This window comes from Girardinichthys multiradiatus, chromosome 9 (assembly GCF_021462225.1).
Source record: "Girardinichthys multiradiatus isolate DD_20200921_A chromosome 9, DD_fGirMul_XY1, whole genome shotgun sequence".
Classification (NCBI taxonomy): Eukaryota; Metazoa; Chordata; class Actinopteri; order Cyprinodontiformes; family Goodeidae; genus Girardinichthys; species Girardinichthys multiradiatus.
This window is the reverse complement of record NC_061802.1, coordinates 9,688,373-9,709,704: the sequence shown is the minus strand read 5'-3', so window position 1 is coordinate 9,709,704 and position 21,332 is coordinate 9,688,373. Positions and strand designations below refer to the sequence as shown.

General features: G+C 37.4%; 1 protein-coding gene across 3 annotated transcripts in view; it reads left to right on the top strand.

Moving 5' to 3' along the window:
* pde4ba (phosphodiesterase 4B, cAMP-specific a) overlaps positions 1-21,332 on the top strand; it is a 253,062-nt gene that overhangs the window by 164,077 nt on the left and 67,653 nt on the right. For all 3 annotated transcript variants that reach the window (XM_047375965.1, XM_047375966.1, XM_047375967.1), the window contains 4 exons: positions 13,280-13,474; positions 14,162-14,198; positions 14,418-14,488; positions 16,541-16,593. In XM_047375965.1, coding sequence (XP_047231921.1) covers positions 13,280-13,474; positions 14,162-14,198; positions 14,418-14,488; positions 16,541-16,593 — 356 coding nt within the window. The remainder of the gene's footprint in view (positions 1-13,279; positions 13,475-14,161; positions 14,199-14,417; positions 14,489-16,540; positions 16,594-21,332) is intronic.

Genomic DNA, 21,332 nt, shown 5'->3' with positions numbered 1-21,332 from the left:
GTGTGAAGAAATGACGTTAAAAGCTCAGTAAACACTGTGGAAAACAGGAGGTGTTTCCATAGAACCTCTGTTTGTACAACCCCAAGGGGTTTCCTTCGCAGGAAACCAAAGACCATAAATTAAATGTTAAGTTAACAGCTCAGCAATTGCAAAGGGGTTTTATGTGGCTAAATTAGAATAGCACCTACAAAAAGTATGGCAAACCTGTGAAGGTTAACTTACAGTCGAGCAGCATTACATAGTTTTTCATTGTTAGGTCTTAGAGATGGCTTTTCCTTAGATCCTATTGTTTACATTTACATTATGACCCTGTTGTTGTCACTCACCCCTGCCTAAAAGGTTGCATTTTTTCCAGAAGGTACTACATTTAAGTGAAAAATGCTGCAAGGAAACTCCTAATGAATTTAGTGGAGACTGTTGCCTCTTAATAGTTACCTTTAAAAACTGGTAGGCAGAAGCAAGAGCACATGAAAGAGAATGTTTGAATTGTATTTGCCATAGCTGGAAGAACCACTCAAGCTAAGCTTTACTTAAAACTGCTTTATGTAAATATGCTACTGTTTGCTCACAAGTTTACTTTGTCAACTTTAAAATAGCACTGAGTTTTTTTTCCAGTTTCATGGGCCAAGGTGTAACACAGCACTGCCCCTCCATCTCCTCCTCCACTTTTATGAAAGAGAAAATTGTCCAGCGTTCCAGCATTTATAATGATTAAGCCTTCATTAAGGATGCCAGTGGAAAATCATTGAAGCATTTATTTTTGTCTTGAGTTTTACATTACCTTAAAAAAGATCCAGGTTTAATTAAAAGTATAGCACTATAACTTAATTTAAACCAGACAGCCCACATCTAATGTAACATTTCCAAGTTCAGGGCTTGCAAATCAGCTAAATTGATTGTCTCTAGTAGATGAAGTAGGAAAAAGTAAGTGATCCGATTAGTATTAATGACCCTTTTTGAAGCACTAAATGCATTTTTCTGTAGATTGATTTTTGCATGGCAGGATCACAAACTTCCAAACAGGCTAGTATACCTTTCAAGCAAGGAAAAGGTTTTTCTTGCTCTTACATAATCTACTGCTGTGACATAAACGTACATTTATTATAGATGGTGATTTGGTACTTATCCAAAGCAGTTAATGGGTGTAAGGTGGGGTCCACCTAGGCCACGTCGCCAGTTCATCAGATAAACAAGACAAACAACTATTCATGTGTTCACTCCATAAAGGGCAATTGAGAGCCTCCAAATAATGTAATATGCAGGCTGGAAAGCCAGAACACCTGGAGAAAACCCAAGTATGGTCAGGGAGAAGGTACCAACTCCAAATAACAGGAACCCAGGATCTTTTTGCTGTGAAGTAACCACTGCATTAAACAAAATAAGATTGGAAGATTTCATATTAGATTTTACTGGGCAACATACAGTTTTTCCCAATCCCATCCTGTCTCAAACAACTGTGACAATGACCAAAAATCCCGCCACAGTCTCCGCAAACAGGATACTGATTACAATACCATTGTCTCATAGCTGGGAAGTGGAGGCTCATTTCCTTGAAGAAGAAAGAACAGAAACAGAAAACTGTCTGGGTAAAAACCTATCATCAGTCATATAAAAATACACTGAAAGCATCTGTGCCTTGTTGTGTCCTAAATTTGTTATGTTATATAATATATGTCTAAGGCTTTAGACCAGTGATGTCTAATACTGACCTTTGTTGATCCAAACTTAGATTAACATGATCAAAGAAAGGCAGAAATCACTAAATGGTGGGAAAACCCCTTGACTCCCTGTTAGGGAGTGCATCTTCACTCACTCCGTCTGACGGATGCAGCTGGATCATGGGAAAGGAATGCTGTGTCACCCTGGCACTCTGGTGGTCTTCACAAGAGGACCACCAGAGGACAATTTCTGAATTCTTTAGTGAAAAAATGCAAAAAGAATGACAGAGACACACATTGTAATTGCTTAGAAAATATACATTTACAAGGAATTTTCCACAAATCTGTTCCCGGGACAAAAAAAACAAAACTCTTTTACAACATGTAAAAAAATGAAAACAAGATTTTTCAGAACTTTATTAAAAACCTTTATTTCTAAGAGTACAACTACAGATAGATGTTGGAGGAACTGTGGCACTGTCAGTGATCACAGGCACGACTTCTGGGACTGCCTAAAAATGAAGACCTTTTGGGAGAATGTTAAACAGAAGGGCAGATCTCCCCATGGACCCTCTTGTATTTCTGCTGGATTTACAGGTCCTTCTCAAAATATTAGCATATTGTGATAAAGTTCATTATTTTCCATAATGTCATGATGAAAATTTAACATTCATATATTTTAGATTCATTGCACACTAACTGAAATATTTCAGGTCTTTTATTGTCTTAATACGGATGATTTTGGCATACAGCTCATGAAAACCCAAAATTCCTATCTCACAAAATTAGCATATCATTAAAAGGGTCTCTAAACGAGCTATGAACCTAATCATCTGAATCAAGGAGTTAACTCTAAACACCTGCAAAAGATTCCTGAGGCCTTTAAAACTCCCAGCCTGGTTCATCACTCAAAACCCCAATCATGGGTAAGACTGCCGACCTGACTGCTGTCCAGAAGGCCACTATTGACACCCTCAAGCAAGAGGGTAAGACACAGAAAGAAATTTCTGAATGAATAGGCTGTTCCCAGAGTGCTGTATCAAGGCACCTCAGTGGGAAGTCTGTGGGAAGGAAAAAGTGTGGCAGAAATCGCTGCACAACGAGAAGAGGTGACCGGACCCTGAGGAAGATTGTGGAGAAGGGCCGATTCCAGACCTTGGGGGACCTGCGGAAGCAGTGGACTGAGTCTGGAGTAGAAACATCCAGAGCCACCGTGCACAGGTGTGTGCAAGAAATGGGCTACAGGTGCCGCATTCCCCAGGTCAAGCCACTTTTGAACCAGAAACAGCGGCAGAAGCGCCTGACCTGGGCTACAGAGAAGCAGCACTGGACTGTTGCTCAGTGGTCCAAAGTACTTTTTTCGGATGAAAGCAAATTCTACATGTCGTTCGGAAATCAAGGTGCCAGAGTCTGGAGGAAGACTGGGGAGAAGGAATTGCGAAAATGCCAGAAGTCCAGTGTCAAGTACCCACAGTCAGTGATGGTCTGGGGTGCCGTGTCAGCTGCTGGTGTTGGTCCACTGTGTTTTATCAAGGGCAGGGTCAATGCAGCTAGCTATCAGGAGATTTTGGAGCACTTCATGCTTCCATCTGCTGAAAAGCTTTATGGAGATGAAGATGTCATTTTTCAGCACGACCTGGCACCTGCTCACGGTGCCAAAACCACTGGTAAATGGTTTACTGACCATGGTATCACTGTGCTCAATTGGCCTGCCAACTCTCCTGACCTGAACCCCATAGAGAATCTGTGGGATATTGTGAAGAGAACGTTGAGAGACTCAAGACCCAACACTCTGGATGAGCTAAAGGCCGCTATCGAAGCCTCCTGGGCCTCCATAAGACCTCAGCAGTGCCACAGGCTGATTGCCTCCATGCCACGCCGCATTGAAGCAGTCATTTCTGCAAAAGGATTCCCGACCAAGTATTGAGTGCGTAACTGTACATGATTATTTGAAGGTTGACGTTTTTTGTATTAAAAACACTTTTCTTTTATTGGTCGGATGAAATATGCTAATTTTGTGAGATAGGAATTTTGGGTTTTCATGAGCTGTATGCCAAAATCATCCGTATTAAGACAATAAAAGACCTGAAATATTTCAGTTAGTGTGCAATGAATCTAAAATATATGAATGTTAAATTTTCATCATGACATTATGGAAAATAATGAACTTTATCACAATATACTAATATTTTGAGAAGGACCTGTATACCCCAAGGATCTACTCACTACAGACCAATGTCACATATTACATAATCCGCTAGTAGTTGCAAGGAAGATTAAAACTTTAAACTGGATCAAACCCTGCTTGCCAACTGCTGCTCAATGGATCCAAAAATTGTAATGTGTTTACGATGGATTGCTCATCTACAAATAAAAATGGACACTTTTTCACAAAAATGGTTGCGATTATTGATCAGTTTCTGATAGGTAGCCTAACTGTGCATTTATAGCCCAATCTCAACACTTTTTATGTTTTTTTTTTTATCTCTTTGTTATCTACCTTTTTTGTCATACTTGGGGGCAATAAAGTAAAAAAAAAAAAAAAATGACATCCTCATAGCTACTTCAACCTAATTCCTGTCTGCACATTACTAGACTCCCTGAGGCTTTTAGTTTGACTCATTTCCCTTCCAAGTGGAAAAGTCTTTATTGGAATCAAGTGTTTGAACTATGGGTGTTTTTATCTTCAAGCTGTTTTGGATTAACATGACTGTTCTCATCCTCCGAGACCTGGCAGGCACCTTGTGGTTGATGGAGAACATTTTGAGTGTTTTAACATGTCTGTTTGAGATTGTCATATTGTAAAAATACGACAGATTTATGGTATTTGCCCAAACAGTTTTAACAATTATGTAAGATCTCATTCCTTTTATTTAAAACACAAAACATTCCTATTGTTTCAAAATGTATATAACATTAATTATTACAGTTATCTGTATAATTTATTTTGGTTGTGAACACAGAATTAAGCAATGTATAAAATGTGCTTATGTATAACATTTTCTCCAAATTGAAGACTTTAAAACACTTGTCGTGTTGCATAGTATGTCTTTTTTGCCATTCTGCTCTGTGTGGAGTAACAAGACTAACAGGCTGATATTGGTTGCTTAATTAGTCAGGCTATCTGCGTCTGTAGCCAGGTTCACAGGTATGCTTAATAAGAGTTATCTTCCACTCTATGATTGTTCGTGGTTTTTCATGATTAGAAATGTTTCCAAACATCCAAATTTTTTCTTGCCTTGTGTGCATGGGAAAAAACTTAGTGGTCTTATTCCAGCCAACGCACCAGTGCACAGCAACGGGTGGGGGAGGGGCAGAGCTGTGTTACTCTATCCTCCATAGAGCGGGAAAAAATGTGGTTTCTCTAGCATCTCATTAAAAGGAACATCTTAGCGGTTTCTTTTTTTGCTTTTTGTTTGCTTTATTAAGTACATAAACTTTAAAGAAAGATAATAAATACGTGGCATAAAACCAGCTTCACAGACAAATCCGATAATCCACCAAACTGCCACATCACTCGTCCCATCACATCACATAGCAAAGGATCTTTGTTCCCAAGCTCTTAGTGTTCCTCTTTCAAGACTAAATTCTTTTATATCCTTTCTTTGACAGTAAGTAGGCTAGCATAAGAAGAAAGGCCTGCATGTTATTTGTGTATCAGTAATTTCCTTACAAAATAGCAATAGTTGCTGTTAAAAGTATCTGTATTATCAAACTGTCAATGTTATTTACGCTGATGGATTAATCAGTCCTCTCTTCACTGACTGCTTGAGCACACAGATATACAAAAGACCATAGGTCCATTGAGTTGTTTAGTTTACAACCATAGTGGATTATGTAGGTTTTTGATGTGAACGTTTGGCATTTCTGAGCTTTGCTATTTTAGAAGAGCTAATAAATGGACATTTGTTGTTCCAAAGTATTAAGTGATCTTTTAAACTCATATATTTAGTCTTCCTCAATGGTCTCCCTGTGGCTTGACATTACATGTAAAATGTGCAGTAACACAACCTGAAGTTGCCATCTTTTACTCTCAGGAGAGTAATATTATTTGTTTCATAATGTTGTTTGTATGAGAAGGCCCTTAAATTGTAACTTTTTAAGTTCAGTTTATTTTGGAGCTGATTTATGGTGTGGACTGGTTGGAAGTGCTGTGCTCAGCTTACATTAAACTTCCCTTTGGGGTTAATAAAATATTTTTGAAACTGAATTGACTTACTCATATTAACTTTGGCACATTATTGTTTTGTTAGTAAGAATTGAGAGTAAATTTTTTTAAGAGAAAACTATTGGTAAACTAAGACAAAACCATTTCATCCAAAAATGCAGCTTGTTCTTTCTTTTCAGCACTGTTTTTTGAGATTGAGATTGAGTTTTTACAATTAAGGACAAAATCCTAAATATATTTAAACATGAAAGTTTTTGTTCTAAGTTCACCCAAAAATATCCTGTTTCTGTAGGGTACAGAACAGCTATCCAATTTAAACTGAAACATTAAGGGGCATAAAAAGCCTTCTAAACATATTTATACTAATTAAACAGTTTCACATTTCTTTACTTTGCAATTACATACTCAAAAATATCTATTCAAGGTTGTTTCAAATAAAACGATGTGTGGTGTTAAAGTAAATTCAGAAGTCACCTAGTTGGTGAATAGAGTCAGTTGGCATGTAATCTCAGTATAAATCCAGCTACTCTATGAGGGCCTTTAGAAATATGCGAGAGAACATTAGTGAAGAAACAACACCATGGAGACCAGGGAGCATAGCAGACAGGTAGACAGCAGACAGGTAGAGTTTAAGGCAGAGTTGGGTTATAAAACAATACCACCAGTTTCGAGCATCTATCATCTAGAAATGAAAATAGTGGTACAGCTGACAACCTACCAAGTAATGACTGTCCACCTATCCCAAAAGGCAAGAAAAGGTGAACATTAATTAGAGAAACGCCAAAGGGCCCATGGTAACTCTGGAGAAGCTGCAGAGACTCAGCTCAGGTGAGAGGACAATTATTAGTTGTATACTTCACAGCCTTTATGGAAGAGTGGCTAGAAGAAAGCAATAGTTGAAAGAAAATCCTGCATGTACAGGTCCTTCTCAAAATATTAGCATATTGTGATAAAGTTCATTATTTTCGATAATGTCATGATGAAAATTTAACATTCATATATTTTAGATTCATTGCACACTAACTGAAATATTTCAGGTCTTTTATTGTCTTAATACGGATGATTTTGGCATACAGCTCATGAAAACCCAAAATTCATATCTCACAAAATTAGCATATTATTAAAAGGGTCTCTAAACGAGCTATGAACCTAATCATCTGAATCAACGAGTTAACTCTAAACACCTGCAAAAGATTCCTGGGGCCTTTAAAACTCCCAGCCTGGTTCATCACTCAAAACCCCAATCATGGGTAAGACTGCCGACCTGACTGCTGTCCAGAAGGCCACTATTGACACCCTCAAGCAAGAGGGTAAGACACAGAAAGAAATTTCTGAACAAATAGGCTGTTCCCAGGGTGCTGTATCAAGGCACCTCAGTGGGAAGTCTGTGGGAAGGAAAAAGTGTGGCAGAAAACGCTGCACAACGAGAAGAGGTGACCGGACCCTGAGGAAGATTGTGGAGAAGGGCCGATTCCAGACCTTGGGGGACCTGCGGAAGCAGTGGACTGAGTCTGGAGTAGAAACATCCAGAGCCACCGTGCACAGGCATGTGCAGGAAATGGGCTACAGGTGCCGCATTCCCCAGGTCAAGCCACTTTTGAACCAGAAACAGCGGCAGAAGCGCCTGACCTGGGCTACAGAGAAGCAGCACTGGACTGTTGCTCAGTGGTCCAAAGTACTTTTTTCGGATGAAAGCAAATTCTGCATGTCATTCGGAAATCAAGGTGCCAGAGTCTGGAGGAAGACTGGGGAGAAGGAAATGCCTAAATGCCAGAAGTCCAGTGTCAAGTACCCACAGTCAGTGATGGTCTGGGGTGCCGTGTCAGCTGCTGGTGTTGGTCCACTGTGTTTTATCAAGGGCAGGGTCAATGCAGCTAGCTATCAGGAGATTTTGGAGCACTTCATGCTTCCATCTGCTGAAAAGCTTTATGGAGATGAAGATTTCATTTTTCAGCACGACCTGGCACCTGCTCACAGTGCCAAAACCACTGGTAAATGGTTTACTGACCATGGTATCACTGTGCTCAATTGGCCGGCCAACTCTCCTGACCTGAACCCCATAGAGAATCTGTGGGATATTGTGAAGAGAACGTTGAGAGACTCAAGACCCAACACTCTGGATGAGCTAAAGGCCGCTATCGAAGCATCCTGGGCCTCCATAAGACCTCAGCAGTGCCACAGGCTGATTGCCTCCATGCCACGCCGCATTGAAGCAGTCATTTCTGCAAAAGGATTCCCGACCAAGTATTGAGTGCATAACTGTACATGATTATTTGAAGGTTGACGTTTTTTGTATTAAAAACACTTTTCTTTTATTGGTCGGATGAAATATGCTAATTTTGTGAGATAGGAATTTTGGGTTTTCATGAGCTGTATGCCAAAATCATCCGTATTAAGACAATAAAATACCTGAAATATTTCAGTTAGTGTGCAATGAATCTAAAATATATGAATGTTAAATTTTCATTATGACATTATGGAAAATAATGAACTTTATCACAATATGCTAATATTTTGAGAAGGACCTGTAGTTTGCCATATCCCATGTAGTGAATATTGCAAAAAATATGGCAGAAGGTACTCTGGTCAGACTAAAATGATACATTTTGGCCAATATGCAAAACACGTTGTGGCTGAAAACATCATCCTAAAAACACTATCCTCACCAAGAAACATTGTGGTGGCAGTATCATGACGGGGGATTGCTTGTCTTTAGCAGGGACAATAAAGATAATCAGACATGATAGAGAAATGGATGGAGCCACTGTATATACAGGGCAATGCGGTAAAAAAAAAAAAACATTTCTATTTGAGGCTGCAAAATACTTGAGACTGGCAGATGTTCACCTTCCATAAGGACAACAATCATAACATACATCCAGGGAAACAAAGGAATAGTTTAGATCAAAGTATATTCCTGTGTTAGAGCAGCACAGTCAGAATTTACAAACCTAAATCCATGTAAGAATCTCTGGCAAAAGCTGAAAATTGCTGTTCCAATGCTTTCAATGCAGCCTGACTGAGGCTAAAAAGAAGACCTGCAAAGAAGATTCAGCAAAAATGTCAATCTTAAAATGTGCAGAACTGGTATAATTGAAGTGAAGAGTGGTTCTACAAAGTATTGACTGCTGGGACTTATTACATGCACACCATGGGTTTAATTTGTTTTTGTTAAAAGCTTTGAAAACCAGGTATCCCTTTCTTCCATATCAGTTATACACTTCTTTGTGTTGGTCTTATGGCTTAAAATCTAATCAAAATACATTTAATTTTTGGATTGAAATGTGGCAAAATGTGAAACGTTTAAGGGATGTGAACACCTTTGTCAGGCCCTGTAACTAATTTCTTCTACCAATATGTGCTTTTTTTTCTTTATTTTGTTTTGACTTCTCTGTTTATGCCATTTTTCTTACATAACACAGCAGCCCTGTCTTTCTAACAGAACATCATAACAGCTGTGCTCCGGCAGTGACTTTCTGACATGTTTTACTGAACTGAAATCTTTTTCCCTCATGAAATGAAACCCAGACCATTGTTGGTAAGGTACAGTTCTGCTAATTCAGTGGTGGAACCATAAAAAAAAATCTTCCTTGAATCTCCAGAAGACTGTAGCTTGTTAAAAGCTGTTGCTTTGGCACACATGCACATTGCCTTTACTACTTTTGTACATTTTAAATCATGGGTTTTACTTACACTTGTATTATTAGTCATTATCACAAGTGAAGCCTAAATAAACATTTTTCTTCTTTAAAATGCAAAACAGATGTTTAAAAAACATATTTAGCAGCAGCAAAGTATATTAACACCCTGTTTGTTTATTTGTTTGTTTGTTTACAACCTAGCTATAAGCCTTTTATGACATAAGGAGCCTTGTTCATTTCTTTATCTGTTAAAGTTGTTTTTTCGTTGGCAGCAATTTTGTTAAGTTTTTATTATTTTGTTTTGTGGGGAAAAGCAAGGGTAAACAAATGTGAGATGTGTTAAACTTGCCTGGGCTGTATTCATTTCAGACTACGTTGTCTGTACATGTGATAGTAATACAAAGCAGCGGATTGACCTGAGGGCATAACAATCAACCATTTATTGCACAACAGCCAAGTCTCAGGATGTAAGATACTGTCAGTAAGTTTGTATTGGCATTACCCTGAAATCTCATACTGCTCCTACATTTTTCACTTCTAGGTTTCTCTAATTAGGGTTCTCACAGAGTCTTGAAAAGTGTGGGAAAGTATGGAAATTGCTTCAAGTATTTTTTTTCCAGGTCTGGAGATGTGTGGAAAAACAAAAACTGAGCATGGAAAAACAGACTCCAGACCTATTCCCTATCCTATTTCCTAGAAGATAAAAATTTGTGATTTCTAGTATTGCTTAAACAACCACGGTTGCCTTTTTATATTGATTTTACAACTAAAATAGTCAAACTGTGAACAGTGGGACATGGAAACTGTTCCTGCTTTGTACTATTTTGTTCTGTTTTAACAGTCAAAGAATCACGCATCATTTGCGCTAACTTTGTGCATGGTTAGAATAAACAAGAACTGTTAAAAGGTGGCAACACGATCAGTAACACCAACAATCAATTAAACTGATGTCTTACAGTGGAGATGGTGTGTTCAGGGTGATGTACATCATTTTGCACAATATTTAGCATGAAGAACCAAAGACCTTTGTTACCTTTGACAAAAGCAGCTTTTTCTGCATAATTGCTGTGTCCCCTACAGAGCTTGTACCCTTAAGAAGGCTTCCTGTGGCTTCTTCGTGATGCTGTGCGTTCATTAATGTTCTCTAACAGAACTCTGAGGCCTTTACAGAAAAGGGATATTTATATACTAAATTAAAATAGTGTATATAATTGGCCACTCTGGATTTTACTTGGATCTATCAGATTAAAAGTTGTTGAATACATACACGTCCCACATTTTTAAAATTTGTATTCATAAAAACATAAAAGAAGTTTGTGGTTTTGTAGTTTGTGGTTGCAACATAAAAAATTTGTAAATTGAAGGAATTTGAATACTGTACATCTGTAAAACATTAAATTACCACCTTCTGCTGCAACTTCTCTCTTTATAGATCTATATACTGTACACTTAAATTGTAACTACTGATATAAAGTAGAAGGCAGTACTTAGTCCATTTAAAGTTTTTGTTAAAGTTTTTGTTTCTCTTCTTTAATGTTAGGTTGAAGTTTTTGATCTCATTTGATTCTTTAGCTGTTTCATTGTCCGATGAGCTAACTCCTCCCTCCTACTTCCCCATGTCTAAGGGGATTGCTCAAACCAGCTCTCCATCCAATGGGTCTGGACTTCCCCAAGCCTGAAAGATCTTACTAAGCAGGTTTAATGAAAGTTCTGTTTAAGCTGGTGTTGAGAAATGACTGGCCTAGCCTCTGACAGCCTTCATCCAAAAGTCTCGCCCTTCTTCAAATGGAGGTCTGGACGACTGAGTAGCCTATCACAGTCATCCACACTTTCAACAGTCACTTTTGTTCACGGCTGCTCATTCCTTAATGTTACAACTGGCTCTTGGTATATGGGCTAGGTTAATTTTAGTGGCTCGGCACGAGCCCCAAGGGCGCTGTTTTAACAAACTTGTCTAAGGCAACCTATAAAAACCTCTTAAAATATCTTAGAACCAGGCAACAAGACTTTTTACCACCAATGAAAAACCAAAAAATACGGTGACTCAAATAACTGAATGTCCACGATTTAACTAGAATTTTATATGCTTTCTTTAATTAGTAACGCTTTTGCAGGGGTTAGTAACAGTTTAAATTCAGAAACACAAAATAATTTCAATAATAGAAATGAATCAATCAACTCAACTTGTCTTTCCCTGATGCTGAAACTACTGAGTTTGGAGAGGCTTTGAAGACGGAGGCTCATCCATGCACCTGATGGAGATGTTTCTTCTGGTAACAAATGGTTTCTTGAAGGAAATACGACTTAATCTTCAGTTTTCTTCCTTTAAGTGGCAGGTACTGATGCTCCAGACTTCGATGGTTAAACAGGATCTTTGTTGTTATACGAAGACAGTAGTTTCCAGAGGCTGAAGAGTTGAAGGAAACCCGGAGACATAAATGAGGTTGATTCAGGACTTCCAGAAGCCTGAAATTTAGAGCGATCAGCTGTTCACCGATCAAGTTCACTTCTGTTGTCTGGATAAAAAGGCTTTAGATGAAATCAGATTCTTAATCTTAATCTTGAGGCACAGTCCTTTCTGGGCCCACGGGTTGATCCTCTTTTTAATGCAGTCGATCAGTTGGGCTGTGTCTCTGTTCCTTTTCCATCCAAGCTTATTTTCTCCGTCCGATCTTGTTCGCTGGTCTTCTGCGAGGAAACAACCTCGTTCCCTCCTTCAGCATTGCTTTTATGGTGCTTGATGCTTTCACCAGTCAACCCCTTATTAGGCTTCTCAGTTATTGTGCAACTTATTCAGCTCAGCTTCTTGATTATTGCTCAATACTTTAGTCATGGTCATTGTGACCTACTGATTCTGTTTCTCAGCCTTGGAGATGCCGATAATAGTCATGCTGGTCTGTAGTCGCATCCTCCCGTCGTTGTCAGCATGCAGCTGGCTCTCGTCACTCCTAGTCATCCTCCAGTTCTTTTCCTAATCTGCTCAGTTTTAAACTTTACACAGTATTACACATTTCATTCTTCAGCTTTAAGGTAAATTAAAAGCCCTCCCCATTCAGCCCCAAACGTCCCACAAGCAGTAGACTTTATACGTATGCTGTTTTAAAGGACAAGCCTTTTTGATCACTGTTTATAGTGAAAAATACTGAAGAAAATTTCCAACTTTATGCTGCTCGTTTTGTCACCTGGAAATTTGTTTTGCATAAATGACTTGATTTGGGGCTGCACAGGAAGGACTTGGCATATTTTGGCAGTAAAGCAAAAAGAATATATCAAGATTCATAGTCTGGTTCATCACTGCATTTGTTGTGTAAGCAGCAGCCTTTTTGCTGACCTGAGTTTACTAGACAAAAGGGGCAATGAGGGCAGAACAAAGGGAGAGAAAAGACTGACATTAGGAAGCTTAAAACTAAACTAACAAAAATCATAAAGTCACAGATGGCTCGTCTCTAATTCTCATCAAGAAGTGAAACTCATGCAGTTTTGTATGTCAGTTTGCCCTCCCTGGGATTCTCATGTCAAGTAATTTCATGACACTGTGTGTGTATTCAGGTAGAATTGGGGTGTAAGCACATAAAAATATTTTTCTTGTTATATTGGTTATTCACAATCAATAAAACCAAATGGTGTGTTACATAATAATAAAAGTTTAATTTAATCAAGAGAAATTCGTTATGTCAACTGATGTCTGTTTGGTATCTCATGTCCTGGTATGGATATTTTGTCTTTTAGCTCTAGAGCTGAGATTCTTTGGAGATTTGATGGTTAAATAAGACCAATATATTAACTGCTTTAAAACTTTGCTCTGTCTTCAGTTTTGACGTGGAAAATGGCCCATCTGCCAGCTGCAGCCCTTTGGATCCCCAGGTGTCCCCCGGCTCTGGTCTGGTGCTCCACACCAACTTCCCGGGACATAACCAGCGCCGGGAGTCCTTCCTCTATCGCTCTGACAGTGACTATGAGCTTTCCCCCAAGTCCATGTCACGAAACTCCTCCATCGCCTCTGAACTGTAAGTTGCAAAAAAACTGAAATAAATATCGTTCCATGACAAATATACATGGGACAGACGGATACAAAGAAATATAATCAAACAGCTGGGATAAAGATTTTCATTTTAAAACTAACATTCAGTTACTTATTTTGGTGTCGGAGTGCACGTATTTCCAAAGTGACTATAACTACAACATAACACAACTCTGTAAGGAAACCAGATAGATTTGGAAATGATATTAGAAGTCACGTTATTTTTAGTGTTTGTTGCAATGACAATATAAATCCAATTAAAAATATTGCTAATAACAACAATAATAAAGTGTTTCAGAAAGGTTATTTTTTGAATGCCACTGTAGCATGGGTCACTGAAACTACAAAAGGAAGTTTTTTAAGCCACATCATATATGATGTTTAGCGTTGTACAGTATTTAATGTTTGTTATCTCATAAGTAAACTGATAAATGTACCTAATATTTACTGATGGGACTGTTGAAAACCTGTATTATCTCCAAATATTCCCACAACATTTTTGGACTAAAGGAAAAACAACACTGTTTTTGTCTGTATTTAGTCAGGGATACTGGTTAGGTTATGGTTCAACTTCTCCAACTTCTCCAACAGATTCTTTTTTGACTAATTCTAAGTTGATATTTGGTACATATTGCTTTTGATAATTTCTCTTGCTGTGTTTCTCCCCCTGCAGACATGGCGATGACTTGATTGTGACTCCATTTGCTCAGGTAAACACCTCACTGTCTGCTCTCTGGAATCTTCCTGTTTTCTCTTGTAACCCAATTGATGAATAACGAGCAACATGGTTGCTAAGCTGCCAGATAAAAACAAATAAAAAAAACCAGATAAAACAAACATTTAATAGCTATGTGATGTATCATTACAACGGCTGCTAAACTAACAAACACTAAGGATGCCACTGATCACCTCTCTCACTTCCTTTGTAGGTTTTGGCAAGCCTTCGGAGTGTAAGGAATAACTTCACTGTTCTGACTAATGTCCAGTGTGCCTCCAGCAAGTAAGTAGCTCAAAATTAAGACCAGAATTCACACTTTTCCTAATGTGGCTTCTTTGGTTTTTACTTCTGCTTTGAGAATACATATGATATCTCTTACAAGATTGAAAAAAATACCTCTGATGGACGCAAGACCTCTAAAACAACTACCAAAAATCATGTCCAAGTTTATAAAAGTTTTGTATTCTTAATAAAAGATGTACAGAACATTAACTTCACATTAGTTGTATTGTAAACTCAGTGTGCAATTCCATCCTTTTTCCACAAGATGTCAGTATTAAGCTGTTGATAAAATTGAGGTTTGATGTATGACATCACAGCTGTTCCCACCATTCACAGCTGAGATGCTAACTGGTGCAACAGTCAGTCAAACTAACACCATCCTCTTCCAAACATATAAATGCACACATTCAGACCATCAGCAAAGAGTTTTAACATTTCACTACAATAACTTAATCATTTGATGTAACGGATTTTTGTGCTGGTAATTGTTTTCTCATTTCTTGAGAAGCTGAGAAGTGATGAACAAGCAGCTGCTCTGATGTTCTGCAGCAAACGTAGTCCCACTTAACTAATTTGTTGCCTCCTACTGCTTGCTTTTCAGCGTCCACTAAGCCTGCAAAAATCTGGACCACAAATAAAAAAATAATGTACATTTTGAACCAGTTGTTCAAGGTTCTCTTAGAGGGTCAAGAGCAGCAGTGACCTTTAGCATCATACGTCAGTAAATGCTGCTCTACAGATCCATACTTGAAACATGCATGTGAGCCACATTTCTATGTTCTTTTTAAGTGAGAGAACATTTATTTGTGCATATCCTCCTAAATATGTCAAGAGCAGTCTGCTCTAGCAAAGACTAGATTAACAGTTGGTATTAAGTTTTGACTACCTGAAGGCTGCCTGACCTACATTCAGCTCTGACTCTCCTGCACAGATGAAACTGAAGACCTAGACAAAATGGAGGTGGACAGACATACACAATGTGTTCATATGCAATGGATAGAATTTCCCTTATATCACCTCTCTGCTATGGCAGATTTTCAGCAAATTCACAATCTAATATTGTCATTTTGCTTAACCCTTCGTATTAAGAGACATGATTTAAAGTAGATAACATTACAGTATTGCTTTTCTGTGCATCTGATAGTGAAGCAGATAACCCAGGAAGAAAAGGATTGTTGAAAATGCTGAAAAGTTCCATGTCAGATGCTCTGCCTGCACTGATGTAGATTCACTCACTCCAGCATGCACAATGCTGAAATAAGCAAACATGGCACAGGAGCTAGCCTTAATTTTTGAATAATTGTGCTAATAATTATGTGAGCATTTGGGGGCACTCATAGATGTTGTATAAAGTATTGAACTTTCAGAAGATGGTCAGGCATGGAAAAATTAAAAGAGACTAGTGACATTACAACACAAAGTAACTAACATGGCAGCACACTTGTTACAGTGTGCTTGTGATTTTGTGTTATGTTTCTGATGCAAAGCACATCTTCAAGAAATTGATGCAACCAGCTTTTACACAAATACAGATGCGGCAGCATACATTTACATAAACAAAACAAAACATTCCTGTGCAAATGTGGCATTAAGTGGCTCAATTAGAGCGTAAATAAAACTCAAACACATCCTTTATAGCAGCCATCAGGAATGACAACATTAAAAATATAACACTTTAAAGATTTAGCTCGTTTAATATATACTGTATATACCAAAACATATAGTGTTTAGGAGGGTGAAATAAAACATTATTTTTTTTTATTTAGCCATATTTCCCTTTTTGTCGATAATCTTTAAGCAAAGCTAATGTAACCTGTTTGACTTCAGTGTTTTCTTTCCTTCATAATGTAAAACATTTTACTTTTGACAAAAGTATCTCCAAGATGGACAATAACCATATTTCCCAAAGTTATCAACATACATAAGTTGATTCTATATCACAGATGTTGTAATTTTGGTCAATTTAAAATAAAAAAAATCTATAAATCGGTAATTGTATGTATATTTTATTTCGTAACATCATATTTCTTTCTCTTAATTTTGGTCAACCAGGAGGTCTCCAGCAGCAACAACTCAGCCTCCCATCACCAGAGTTTGTCTGCCAGGTAGGAAATGTCCTGCAACATGTCTGGCTTCTGTTAGGTGTTAGCTGGTTTACCACAAATTATTTTTTTCTTCTTGTAACCCCCTCCGTCCCTCGCTCCTTCCTTTGTCTTGTCTTTTTTTTCTTGAACTCGTCTACGTGACGACTCCCACTTTTTTGCCATCTGTCTGCAGCCCCTATGCTGTGGTCCAGACTGGTTTGTCATCAAGCTCATTAACATTGTTCAAACATAATTTAACAGGCAGTTCAGAGAAAAAAAAACATACAGCAGCTTGCTCCAAGATAACAGCAAAGCTCCCTGTTCATCTTTCATCATGTTTGACTTCAAGCAGCTGTGTGAGTGTGCACGTGTATGTCTAGGTCTGTAAGAAAATACATGTTTTAAAGAAGCTCCACTTTTGTTTTTATCTTCCTTTGCTCATCATCCATTCTGATTAAAACCAGTTGCTGGATTTTTCTTTTATAGTAAACTAAGTTATTAATATTTAGCAAACTTTTACACGTATTGCATACCACAGATTTGCACATTAAAGTATCATGTATATAAAGTACAACCTCTGTCATAACGAAAGCAACTAAAATGAAACTTTTATTGTTCATGTTTACAGATAAAAAGTGTTCAGAATGCCAAATATGATAAAACTCAGCTGAAAATAAACCAACATGGCCTTGGCTTAGTCTTGAGTGAATCTCTGAAGGAAGACTAATATGTTTCTATTAAACCCTTCACTTAAAATGTAATAGTGACATTAAGCCTGCGACATTCCCATGTAACTTATGAGCGGTGAGTAATAACTGTATGTTTGCCTAATGAGTTTCAGTTTGATTTATTTAACAGATAAGCACTGTGCCTGATGAGCAACTATGTTCCTTAGGTCCAAATAAACCTTTACAGAGCAAATGAACTCTTAGTTTACCATTGCCTGAAGTACTTTTATATTTTATACCAGTTTGGCCTTTGTTACCTTTGTAAAGCTACTATAATCTAGCACATGTAAAACGGATGCTCAGACAGAGCCAATCAATGACTGGAGCCGAACATGAGTGACCAATGCAACACACACATAGACAAGTAACCCTGCAAGCTGCTGCCAGGGGTCTGCATATAGAATGGAAAGAATGGAAAGAAACAGTTGCAACTTTCATTAAAAGGTTTCACAAGAAAATTAAATATTGTCTTTACAAGATAACAGTTTTGTTTAGAAAAAATACACTACCAGACTTTTTCCCTCATATCAACCCTTAATTATACCGTATCTTGTTTTACTAAAATATGGAATATTTGTTTAAAAATCGTTTAAAAATTAGTAATAAGACAAGTAACTGTTGTCATAGACTTCTAGCCTCTTGACGTCTTTTGCTTCACGCCTATAGGCTTTTCATGTTTTGCACTTTGAGGTCAGGGTGTGTAAAAAAAAAAAAACAGAACAGTAAACATGTTGATTTGTACAGAGCAAAATGATACACAATGAAACTGAGAACAGTGAGCATTTAACCATGAAAAAACAAGTTCTTAACGAAACCCGATTGGGTTTGTAGTGAAACTACAGCATTGGCCATTCCAACAAAGGTTAGTTCTGGTATTGTATCTTTCCTTTATCCTAGCTTATGTAATGTGTTTAATTTAATTTGTTTCTTTTTGAACTGTTTTTTACATTTTTAATTTCTATAGATTGCTAAATATTTTGAAGATTATTTTCAGTCAAAAAACTTTGGTTTTTAAAGCCACTTGATTTGTGTGATGTAGTTAGTCATCACTTTAGACGTTAAATAGGCCTGTGAGGCATTTTATTGTTTTAAACTGATTAAACGTTGCTTCACAGAGTGTTGCGATTGTGGACTGATGTGAGGTCTGATTTGAATGAGTCTATCAGGGCATATATGCATCATTTATGAGTAATGTGAAGCGTGTGTGTGTGCGTGTTAGGGGGAGGTGTTCCTGTGGTTCTAATTGACGTCAGCATGCCTGTATGTGGCTTCTGTTGACTTCCTGTTAAAGCAGATGGACTGAGTTTTCACTTCCTTCTTCAGAACCGCAGCTCATCAGGTGCTCATGAGTTTGACTGCAAGGGTTTATGCGTGTGTGTGTGTGCGCGTTTGTGTGTGTGTGTGTGTGTGTGTGTGTCAGTTTGCTAAGAAGATTTACCTCATAAAGCAGCTCCATGTTGTGCATTGTGACCTATTTTGCTGTGATTATGAGATTTATCACTAAAGCTTGGTCCATACTTGGACTGAATGGATACTTTATTTTGGCGATATTTATTTTCTTGTTGATGTTTTCACATTTTTAAAATATATTATTTTATTGATCATGCCTGGAAATAACACATCGGATGCAAATTCCTTGACTAAAGGTGCTTCTATCAGGCTAACAACCTCTTCCTGCAGTCTTACACAGGGTTTAGGCTGCAGATGGTTAAGAAACCCAATAATTAACCATAAGGCTAAGTTGCATTTTTGGCATTTTTACACTGTAATTACAATATTTGTTTTATTCCTCCTATCCTAAATAATTTTGCAAACTCTTGTGCATGCAAACCTGGCTCCTTACAGAAAAGCAAAAAAAAAAAAAAAACAGCTTGGTTTTATATAATTTTGCAGCATTAGTTTTTAATTACACAGTTTGCATGTTTTTTAATTTATGTTAAGTTTCTCTTTTTCTCTGACTTTTTTTATTTTAGTATCATAGTTATGCAAACATTAATTTCCAAGGCTTGCCAGTTACTGTCATTTATCGTCTGACCACCAGTTGTATCCAGTATACAGAGGTTTTAAAAGTTTGTAGTTTTAAAAATGCAAAACAATTTCATGCCATTCCTGCAATTTAAAGTCTATTTTAAAAGATAAAGAGAAAGTGTTGGAGTGATTGGTGTTTTCTCCTACTTTGAGCAACATAGGGTACTCCAGGCCTGCCTGTCTCCCACTTGTTTCTTAGCTCTGCCACTCAGTTTGCTAAAAGACGGCAATTGGAGTTTTTTTTAATCTTGTGTAGATAAAATATGTATTTGGGTGCTTGGTAATATTTCCGGTTGCAAAATTGTCAAGTAACAGTGTGGAATCTAAAGGAACAACACCTATCACTCTTATTAGGTTTAACCTGATTTTATTTATTTATTTTTTTTTCAAATTGAAGTTAGCAAGCTTTAAGCACCTGACTGGAGGCTGGCTACATGAGCAGATAGCCTGACTAATTAGCCAACTAATATGAACATATTGTACTGGCAGTGTTTAGAGAGCAAAAGGGTAAAACTAGGAAATATAAAGGAGGTAAGGAGAAATAATTTTCCAAAAACGGTTTTGGTTTTTATTTGGTGATGTACGAGTGAAAAAACACAAAAAAATAAAATAGAAGACAAATATAGCAAGATATTAAAAGCAAGTAAAAGTATATAATGTAGACAATATAAGCATTAAAAGCAGCAGTAAAAAATAAAAAGATGAGTTTTTGAAAGAGTTCCAGCAGATCTCACAGAAAGAGGGAGGCTGTTCCAGAACCTAGGAGCTGCAGGTGAAAAAGCTCTGTCCTGGGTCCTGCTAACAACTAAGAGCTTCTGATCTTGAGATATTAGAGCTTTACTGAGGATGTGTGGATGTAAAAGCTTGTTGAAGTAAAGAGGTGTCAGACCATTTTGATATTTAAAAAATAAAAGCTAATATTTAATATCATCAGTACTGAAGGTCAAAAATATTTTAACCATCTACATCTATTTAATTTAGTTCCTTTTTTAACATATTCCCCTAAGGGTGGTACATTTTATAATAAAAAAAAATAAGTTGTGAGCAAAGATATAACAAAATATATTGGTTTACAAATCTTTACAAACAAAAGCAATTTATTGGAATTATGGTATAGCTTCCTTTTTTACAGTGGATATATTTGCCCCCAATCCACATCTACACAATTTCCCCTCAACTTAATTTCATTCAGTTCTCGTGATCTCAGACCACATTCTCACTTGTCAGCCCACACTGACACAAAACACACACATTTACAATACAGCCCCTCACCCCACCCCCCTGGTTTTCCTCTGTACTCGCTGCTCTTATTTATTCCAGCCTGTGTTGTTGCCTTTTCTTCTTTTCATTCATTTGTTTGTTTTCTTTTTCTTTGTTGCGAGAGGTGCTGGTCCAGGAAATATGAGGCAGGAAGAGAATATCAGATTGTTCCTGTTTTGCTGTCTCTCAGCTGTTGTAGCTTGACGGAAGCCAGGGAAAACCGTGCAAAAACGAGGTGTGTATTTGTAAGCGCACTGGGGAAAAATAGGATGCAGAAAGACAAAGGCGTATTGTCTGTCTCCACACAGTGCACAAACATGCACAGACTGACAAACTGATATAAAACATAATATACTGTATGCAGTACACAATTATCTGCAGAATAGTACACTGAAACATATGCAGGTGAAGCTGTATCTGACAGTGTTTAAATTATATTTTTTAATACAACTCAGGAGAAAACATGAAATGAAAGTTTAGCCACAAACAAAACTGGTGAAGTTACTTTGAGAATAACTTCCAATTTGACTCACGCTAGTGGATCTGAGAATACATTTTACACATAGTCCTCCAAACCATTATTGCAGTAGCATAATTGCACTATAAATAATAAATAAATGTATAAAATCTAACCTTAAATTGTGTACATTGATTTAAAGAGCAAAATATTCCACTTTATGAAAATAAATGTACCACTATTTGGTGCTTCCCTACAGTTATTAAATGTTACAAGAATCCTTTTAA